This window comes from Heterodontus francisci, chromosome X, assembly GCF_036365525.1.
Source record: "Heterodontus francisci isolate sHetFra1 chromosome X, sHetFra1.hap1, whole genome shotgun sequence".
In the NCBI taxonomy this organism is placed as follows: domain Eukaryota; kingdom Metazoa; phylum Chordata; class Chondrichthyes; order Heterodontiformes; family Heterodontidae; genus Heterodontus; species Heterodontus francisci.
In genome coordinates this window covers 2786354-2796738 of record NC_090421.1, presented here as the reverse complement: position 1 = coordinate 2796738, position 10385 = coordinate 2786354, and the positions used below count along the sequence as shown (strand labels likewise).

The 10385-nt window shown below is 40.2% G+C and overlaps 1 protein-coding gene across 2 annotated transcripts in view; it reads right to left on the bottom strand.

The window, feature by feature from the left end:
• Nucleotides 1-2385: 2385 nt before the first annotated feature.
• Nucleotides 2386-10385, bottom strand: part of prim1 (DNA primase subunit 1) — a 28733-nt gene continuing 20733 nt past the window's right edge. For both annotated transcript variants that reach the window (XM_068024655.1, XM_068024657.1), the window contains exons 12-13: nucleotides 8643-8741; nucleotides 2386-6818 (exon numbers count right to left, since the gene is read on the bottom strand). In XM_068024655.1, the coding sequence (XP_067880756.1) occupies nucleotides 6799-6818; nucleotides 8643-8741 (119 nt within the window). In that variant the 3' untranslated portion in view covers nucleotides 2386-6798. The remainder of the gene's footprint in view (nucleotides 6819-8642; nucleotides 8742-10385) is intronic.

The following is a 10385-nucleotide window of genomic DNA, read 5'->3' as shown; positions in this document are numbered from 1 at the left end:
AATGGTTCCACCTTTATTCTGGACTTGACAAAAAGCAGTAAGAAAGATAGAATTAGAAATATAGTAAATCATTATGCTAAATGACTGTACACACAAGGGCCATAATTTAAAAACTTTCTCTGCCTGTGAATCAACAATCACTACCCTTCTTCACATTTTCCTCCAGAATGTTCGCTCGTGAACAATGCACTTTCCATCCATGACCTTATTGCAGATGATTGTATTGACATTAACACCTAGCATATGGAACTGGAGCGTCTGCTGGACAATCACAGGCATGGGAAAGTTCCCAGCTCAGATCACTCCATCAATTAAATGGAGGATTATTGGTAGTGAGCACCCTGTCAAGGAAGAAAATCTTAACAATCTGTTGCTCTGGCAGAGTTCAGCTAGTTTGGCAAATATTGGAGATCAAACCTCCGATCTTCCTCATTTACATGGCTCAGTACCATATTGCACAATGTCTTTAGGCACTGAACTGTCAGACAAGTCAGTTAAAACGTTTCTTATATAAAGTCAGCATTTCTTTTGCTGGTTAAATCAAGCCTGAGATCAGTACTGAGTGTCGGAACAAATGGTTGAACTCAAGTCAATGAGCCTAAACAAGATGGCCTCCAGTTAATGTCCCATGGGGGCTTTTTTGCAAATAACTAATGTAGTATTAAGCGCTTCAGGCCACAAGCCCAGAGTCCATTTAAATGCTGAATTTAAGGATTAAAAAAAAATTCGGACCATTGTTTTCACAGCACCTGTTCAAAGAAATACATTTTTTGATCAGGAGAAATCATAATTATTTTGTTTTTGGTTGAAGTTAGAGAACTCCAATCTAACTGGCTAAGTCATCCAATAGCTATTCCGTGAAGGTTCCAGGTTCAATCCCTAATCTGTGCGGAGTTAGAATACTAAGAATGCTACAATTAACCTCAGTATCCCTAGGCTAGAGGGGGAAAGGTCAGCCAGGGTCCCACTCCTGATAAGTATCCAGTGACCCCAATTGGAAAGTGTGTACATGGACATTGAGTGAGGATAGGATTGGGTGCAGCTGGGATGTCCCCCACAATTGTACACCATGGGAATCAATGGATATGGGCATAGGGCAAGGAAGTGATGTTGAGGTAAATGATCAGCCATAATCTTATTGAATGTCAGAGCAGGCTTGAGGGGCCAAACGGTCTACTCCTGCTCCTATTTCTTATGTTCTTAATCAAATTGTCTGGTGACATTCACTGTCTATACTTAGTCATGAAGAACGGCCACTTGCACAAGGTAGAGTCAGTACCATAGGAGAGGAAGGGGAGAATATTGGCAAAAAAAAGTAAAAACAATTGACTTCAGCTCAAAGTTGTATTGAATTTGCAATTTTCCACATATAACTTATCAGAAGAATTCACCTAATGGCAGATTGCAGGACTACACAACCATTCAGCCCATTGTGCCCGTACTGGCTCTTTGAAAGAACTACCCAATTAGTCCCATCCACTGCTCTATCCCCAAAGCCCTGCAAAATTTTGCTTTAAGTATTTATCCAATTCCCTTTTGAAAGTTCCTACTGAATGTTTTGACTGCCCTTTCAGACAGTGCATTCCAGATTACAACAACTCACTGTGCAACAAAATTTTCATCTCTGGTTCTTTTGCCAATTACCTTAAATGTGTCCTCTCGTTACTGAGGCTCCTGCCAGTGGAACGTTTCTCCTTTTTACTCTATCAAAACCCCTCTTAATTTTGAGCACCTCGATTAAATCTCCCCTTAACCTCTGCTTAAAGAGACCACCACCAGCTTCTCTAGTCTCTCCACATACCTGAAGTCCCTCATCCCTAGTATTGCTCTAGTAAATCCCCCTGCACCCTCTCCAAGGCCCTGACATCCTTCCTAAAGTTTGGTGCCCAGAATAAGACACATTGAGGCCTAACCAGTGTTTTATAAAGGTATGACTTCCTTGCTTTTGTACACTTTGCCTATGAAGTCAAGGATTCCATTATATAAAAAAAACATTTTCCATTTTTAAAACAGCTTTATCAACTTGTCCTGCCACCTTCAAAGATTTGTGTATGTGAATCCCCACGTCTGTTCCTATGCCCCATTTAAAATTGTACCATTTAGCACATTATAAGTATTTGTTTTATTTACTCCCCAACTGTCCTGAGGGTGCTGCATTTTGCTCCCACAAGCACTGGCCACCCTCCAGCGCATTGCTCAAGATGGCATTCTTTATATGTGAGCAGAGACAGTGAGTGTAAGCAGGGTATTCAACTGCAGAAGATGAGAGATGAGGCAATTAAAACCAGTTTTGTGCTGTGACCACACATATATTTATAATTGTACCCAAGTTCATTTCAGATAAGCCACTTACAACCAGCAGAGAGAGATTTTTATCATGCTAGTTTGAATTGGTTTTGAATGCAGTGAAAAGCAAGTAATGGGAGTCTACTGACTTGTTGATCATACAAGGATTATCTAATGGGACAGTAATAGACTAAATTGCTGTACTGATAAATATATTTTATGTTTATGGTTAAGTTACATACACTATTTGCAACAGGCCTACACAGCCACTATTGTACCCATGGATTTGTCATGCTCCATTAAATTGCAGCAAGAACAAACAGTGACAGATTCATATAAATTTCCATAATGTCAGCACTATAGATGGGCAAACACAATGTGTGGAAATCTGCATCGTCATCATTAGGAATCAAATGTATAAAGGGCTATTGTAATCAGGAATGTTTGGATCCCAAGACAGAATTTCCTGACTGCATTATCTAAAAGGCAGTGGACTAGAAGACTGTATGGTTTAATGTTTGGGATATGTTGGCTACTAGCATGGCTATTGGTAACAGATAGCTTGCAGTTAATGGGGGGAAATCAGCACTAATCTGAGCCTCATGTGTAACAGCATTGATTCAACCTGGACATGCTAGGAAAAGCAGTCTTACCCTCATGCTAAATGGTACAATTTTGATGCTGTCTTGCACTATGGGTCTTGAATAACTGAGCCATTAAGAAATCTATGTTGTACTGCAAATCTGATGCTTGGGATGGGTGCTGGCAGAGATCAAATCAAAATTCTATTCTAAACTATTAAGTTTTCTTTCAGACTTTCTGCACAAAGCTTTTTAGGAGTCATACAATAAAAGAACATTAAAGGCAGAAATATTTCATGTCACTTCTCATTTTGAGAGTGATGCCTGAGCAAAGCCTGTGGTACATCACAGTGAAGGCCACTGACTGTATTTGGAAGCAGAAATCACTTTCACTCAAGATTTATTGCACACTTGGGAAGACTACTGCCACATCATAACCAATTAATCTGACGCAAAAGATTTTATAGGTTTCTCAGAAAGTAAAGCAGTTCTTTATTCAATTTTAAACACTGCCACAGAAACTGGGTTTCAATGTGTGATGAGTATGGAATCATTCCATTTATCTTGAATACTGTCACTGTTAACCTGTATATTGGTGGTGTTTGTTTAATCAGCTGAGCGATTACAGTGTAACAACTTTGAATAACTTTTTTTTCAAAAACGTCCAACATATTAGTTCTGAGACAACCCCCCCCATCCTATGCTTCAATATAGATCATGAAAGACCATACCTACCTTGAAACTATATTTAGAGCAGATTCCTTTACCTCATACTTAATGTCATCCTTCAGTTTAATGAGCCTCCAAACTAGATTGCAACTAAAATACTTCATGCAGACATAATAAGTAATCAGAAACAATGCTTATGCAGAATAAAAACACATTAGTGTTGAATACAAATAGAGGCTGCCTGATACTACCTGTTTATTAGACAAAAGTTTCTGTTCTGTGGGACTGCCTGCTTGTTAAAGCAAAATGTCCTTGCAATTTCCAAAATACACATTTTCAGTCACAAAAAGTCTCTGTCCACTTCTCACATTGAGCCTCTAAACGTTCTTCTTTTCCAATTCTCATCATCTTTTGAAGATGCTGATTCTTACTGGGGCCACAGATGCCAGTAATTCTCCAATCCTTCACCCAACTGGCTATTCCTCACGAGTGTAAAAACATTGAGGGGATGTCTTCCTGTGCGGGTTCTCTGGTTTATCTGTCATACTTCACTGGAAAAACTGAAGAAACCTGCAGAAAAATGGTGCCAGCCGTCCATGGCTTTTCTGTCAAAGTTACAACAGTCAGGTGGGGGAAAGCCCCACAGAAATACATCCAGAAGAGCAGGAGACACTTATCGTGGAGGATATCAGAACCAAGCCTGATAATTTGTGCACTGCTGTTTGGCTATTGTTACTTCATTTTAAATGTTTAATGATTATTGTTGAAGGAGTACTTCGCATCCATTTTCAATGGAGGAAGGGGACAAAATATCAGCAATATAAGGGATCAAAGTATTGACACTGGGGAGGAACATAGTGGATTTAATAGAAGTTTTTTTTAAAAAGGTAATGGAGAAAATAATGGAACTCGAGATAGACAAATGTTTCCAAACAAACAGGTGGCGAAGTTACAGATGCATCAATGCTCTTTAGAATCAGGAATTGTGCCGTTGGATTGGAAAATTGCAAATGTCAGTCCATTGTTAAGAGGAAGAGTGGGAAACCAGGTAACTACAGCACTTTGTTTCTTAATTGAGAGATACTGGAATCTATCAAAGACAGTGACTGAGTACATGGACAGACATCGGTTGATCAGAGTCAGTATGGATCTGTAAAGGGTAGGTCATGTCTGACTAATCTAATGAAATTTTTTGAGCTCACTAAAATAGTGGACAGGGAGGTGTCTATGGCTATTGTCTATATGGATTTCCAGGAGGCATTTGATAAGATTCTGGACAAGAGATTACTGGCAAAAATTAGAGCACCTGGAATTGGAGGTAACCTTGTGATATGGATTGATAATTAGTTGGATAGGAGACAGAGTGCAGGGATAAAGGTTTCATTCCCCGATTGGCAGGATGTGGCAAGTGGTGTTCCCCAGGGATCTATTCTGGGGCCTGTTTTTCACCAAATATATTAGTGATTTGGATGAAGGAAGAGTGTTGTATATCCAATTTTGCAGATGATACCAAGTTAGGTGACATAGTAGCTCATACGGATGGGCAGATAACATGAACACATTAAATGAGTAGGAAAATATGGCAGATGGAGTTCAATATGGAGAAGTGTGAGGTTATCCACTTTGGATCCGACAAAAACATTAGAATATTTTCTTAATGGGGAGAGACTAGGAGCTGTGCAGAATCAAAGTATTTGGGTGCCCAGGTACACAAAACAAAGTGCTAGTGCAGAGGTATAAAAAGTAATTTAAAAAGGCTAATGGAATGTTGGCCTTTAACTCAAGGGGATTATAATTCAAAAATGAGCAAGAGATGCTCCAGTGTACAGAGCCTTGGCCAGAGCCCACCACCTGGAGTGCTGCATTCAATTTTGGGCACCAAACCTTAGAAAGGAGCTATTGGCCTTGGAAGGGTGACACAGATTCACCAAAATTATACTAGGGCTTAAAGCATTGCATAAACTAGGCTTGTATTCCCTTTAGTTTGGAAGATTGAATAGTGATCTAATCAAGCTATTTAAAATGATTAAGAGTTTTTGTAGAGTAGATAGAGAAACTGAGGTCAATAGGTTGTTAGACAAGGATCAAGGGATTTAGAGAAAAAGCAGGCAAATGGAGTTGAGGTACAGATCAGTCATGATGTCACTGAAAGGCAGAACAAGTTCAAGGGACTGCATGTCCTATGCCTTTTCCTATGTTACAAGGGTTCCTCTCTTCTACCTTGCCAGCCTGGAATAACCTCATGGCATAGAAGTTAAGGGCAGTGGTGACCTGAGGTACTGGCTGATGTTAAAGATAGGGCCAAACATGGAACAGCATGGGAAGTGGAGAATTAACACTGCAGGCATTCTCTGATGTTTAGAGAATAGTTGGTTATCTATATTGCTGTCCCAGCTGAGATCTATTATTCAGCAAAGTTCAGGGATCAAATCTGGGACCTTACTGGTCTCTGTTTCTCAATGCCTTAGCAAATACATTTACTAATTGAATTATTAGGAGAACTCTACACTTCAAATACATGGTGGGGGTGCAGGGGAGGTTGGGTCAATTTAAAATAAAATCCAGGGCTAGGGTCACATCAAGGGAGGAAAACTAAGATCAATAGTAAAGAGTCAACAAATAACTAGTTATTTAATTTACAGATTAAATAGTCTCCCATGGTATTGCTCATAGACAAAACCCTCTCTTTTCAGGCCTCTCTCTGGACCTAGTCATTATATGGAGTCCCTGGTTTCAACCTCCATCTTAATTACAAAGGTCAGGCCTCCAGTTTAATTATAATTTCAGTTAGACACACGACTCTTTAAATATTTGTTACTTCAATTTGCTCAGTTAAATTTTGTTTGAATTTTTATATGGTAAGTTGCTTCACTTTAAAAGTCTCAGGTGTCATCATTGCCTTTTGTGTTCGTTGTGAAACTTGAAATCTAATTGATCCTGATTAACCACATGGCAAGTGGGACCCTACAGACAACTGACACAAAATTTGGATATATAAATAGATGCAGTTCGATACAAAATGTTTGCATAAAAACCTCTAAAGTAGCAGATCTGAAACAAGTGTTCCCCTGGCCTTCTCATCTGAAGGCTGTTCAGAGCTGATGAAGCACATTTGGTGCATCCTGAAGAACTTTTAAATGTTCATTGGAGCTACAGAAGCAAAGTCCAGAAGACAGTCACTGGTTCCAGGTTTTATGATCTGATGATTCAAGTCAACATGTGCTAAAATGTGTTTGAAAAAGGAATCCATTCATTGCCGACATCAAAAATCTCCTTCTCTATCTGGAAAAAAAATATATAAATGCATAATCAATGCATCAAACAGGCCCTTTAAACACAAGTAGCACATACAGTATTTTTTCTAATTTCTGGCTGTACTTAAAAAACATTCTCTATACTGACCTCATATCATGCACTAATCCCCACCCAAATCATGAAAATCATGTTTCCCAAATTGCTCGTCATGAAGACCCCCAGCTGCCAAGAATGAGGCATATGAATTTCATCACATGAACATTACTTTTAAACTGTTGCTGGAGTGGAGAGATGACTTGTTTAAAGAGATCAGCAGTGGCTGGGAAAACATTTGCATACGAAGAGACACAAAAGAATTGTTCACTGATTCAATTAACAGAGATTGGGCTGGGCAATGGTGATCCACATCTTGTTGGGGTAAGAGATAGCAACCCCCCCCCACTCCACCGAATGCTTTGGAATCCACAAATATTAATTTTGTCATATGAACATTGATTTTAAAATGTTGCTGGAGTGAAGAAAGGACTTGATAAAAAAAAAAATCACCAGACACTTGGCTGGAAAAATATTTGCATACTAACAGACAGTGCTTGGAGAGACAAAGGACTATTCCCTGGTCCATTTAACCCAAAATGGGCTGTGATCACCAGACATTGAAGGCGAGGAAGCTCACATTCCAGGGCAACTGCCAAGATGGCAGAATCCACAAACAAACAGTCACATGACTAACCTGCTGAGCAAGCTGGGGTTTTTTGAATTATGCTACAGAGAAAGGAGGAGAAGGCTGTTGAAAACTGAAGCTGGAGCAAGGAAGCCTCTCCGTCTCTCACTTTCTACCAAGCCACCAGAACCACGGAAGACACCCAAACCTCAAGAGAGGAAAGACTCCTACATCGGAACAAGTTGAAGCGTGAACTGGGCCTCAAGGAATTGCAAGACTTACCGGCAACCAAAGACTCTGCATTGAACGTAAAGGACTGTAACTACCAGATATTGCCTCAAACTTTTCCCCTTTATTCCTTCTACTTTTCTGTCTCCATCTGCATGTGTGTTTATTGTGTATGCATGCTAGCGTGGTCGCGTCGCATATTCGTAGTTATTAACCAGATTAGAGTTTAAGATTAATAAACTTGTACCTTTCTTGTTTAAATCTAAGAAAACCTGTCTGAATTGATTTCTTTGCCTTACCATTGGAAGGTGGTGAACAAGGACTCACGAAGGGAGACTTAAACCACTGTGTTTTTTAAAATTAAAACGTTACGGTTAACCCAGGCAAAGGCTGAGAGGGAACCCCTAGACCCCTCTCACCTGGTCGTAACACAATGTTCAATCTGTTTAGATGGTAGTCATTCGTCTCTGCTGTTGCTGGGCAGGCACTGCAGGTCCAGAATGACTGCTGTGTTTGCCTACTTAATAGCCACTTCAGTCCAAAAGCAATTAATTGGATGGAGCACTTTCAGATGTTGATCCTATGTTATACAAGTGCGAGCATTTCATTTCTGTTTCGTAATTCAGGAGGAAGAGGCATAAACCTCCAGCCCATTACTTTACTTTCACGAACAACATTCTCCTGAACCAATATGAAACAAGATTTCAAATTTTAAAAACAGAGCTCAAGCAAGTCTTTGCACTGGATAAAAGCTTCTAGACTTAAAGCAAACTTATGGTTTAATTTTAAAAGAGAAACATTCCAATTTTAAAAAAATATATACTAAACAGGAGATTCCCAGTGAAAGCAATGGTCCTTTCCAAGAAAAACTTACTAGGTCTGCACTGGCTTTCCTCAGAGCTCTGTATTTTGGCAAGTTCATGCCATAACATTTTTTGCAGAATATCCCGAATGATACTCACCACTCTGATTCAGCAGCAGGCCCTTTCGTGACAGCTCCATCTCCTCTATAAACTGCTCAAAAATCTTGATGGGCCCCAGGAGACTTGTTTTCTTATAATCTGAGTGTAGAGAAATTTAAAGGAATTCATTCATCCATCTATGTGCACTGCATTTCCTCTCACTATTTCTGTTCAGTATTCAGTTTGTTAGTTTCCATTATTGAAACAAAATTCTACCATATCCCCAGTTAATTATTCCTTCCAATTTTTCCCCTTCTCCAAGGTGTTGACTCTTCCTGGAGTACAATCCCTCCAGTATCTCACTGAAATAGCTATTATTCACATTAGCCTAGACAGTCAGTGTGCTATTCCACATTGGGAGGCATCAGAGACCTATCTTGCTTGTGCACACTTTCCAGCATGGGCCAGTGGAGAATGACCAATAGTGCGAATCCTGATGAATCTTCCTCTCCTCATAGTAATGCTGGCACCTTATTGTGCTTTTTTTTTTTGCTGCCTCAGCTAACAGTATTAATTAGACCACAGATCTTCCTGATCTGTATGGTTCAGCAATTCTCTGCCATCTGGGCGGGGTGGGGGTGGAGAAACGCAATAACACTTGAAATCCATTTTAAACAGTGGATTTTGCAGGCACTCAAAGTGCTTGAAGGTCTGCTCACACCCACAATCACCAATACTTTTAGGAGTTTGTTCCATCCCACATGAATCTAGTTTGCACAGTGACACTGGCAGAAACGAGACAAATCACACCCACCATTTCAGCCAGGGACAGCATATGCAGATGATTAGGAAAATGAATCTAAAACAAAACCCCTGAGATTTTACAGTAATTTCTTCTTTAGGGAAAGCTTTTCTGATTTCAAAGGCCATCCCCATATCACTTCATGACTGAGTAAGTAGCCTGACTGGCAGCTTTCAGGTTTGTGCCAATGTTGTTATAAACTGAGAAGTATGAGAGACTAGTGCAAGGCCTGCTGGGAGTGGAACATAGGAAATAGGAGCAGGAGTAGGCCATTCAACCCATCAAGCCTGCTCCGCCATTCAAACAGATCATGGCTGATCATCTACCTCCATGCCATTTTCCCCACTATCCCCATATCCCTTGATGTTGTTAGCATTCAGAAATCTATCAATTTCTGTCTTGAACATGTTCAATGATTGAGCTTCCACAGCCCTCTGGGGTAGAGAATTCCACAGATTTGCCACCCTCTGAATAAAGAAATTCCTTCTCATCTCAGTCTTGTGTGTCCCCTGGTTCTAGACTCACCAGCCAGAGGAAGCATCCTATCCGCCCCGTCACACCCTGCAAGAATGTTCTAAGTTTCAATGAGGTCACTTCCCATTCTTCCAAACTCTAGAGAATACAGGCCCAGTTTCTGCAATCTCTCCTCATAAGACAATCCCGCCATCCCAGGGATTAGTCTGGTCAACCTCTATTGCACTCCCTCTATGGCAAGTATATCCTTCCTTAGATAAGGAGACCAAAACTGTACACAATACTCCAGGTGCGGTCTCACCAAGGTTCTATACAATTGCAACAAGACATTTTTACTCCTGTACTTAAAACTCCTTGTGATGAAGGCCAACATACCATTTGCCTTCCTAATTGCTTGCTGCACCTGCATGCTAGCTTTTAGTGATTCATGAACAAGGACACCCAGGTCCCTTTGGACATCAACACTTCCCAACCTCTCACCATTTAAGAAATACTCTGCCTTTCTCTTTTTTTCTACCAAAGTGGAT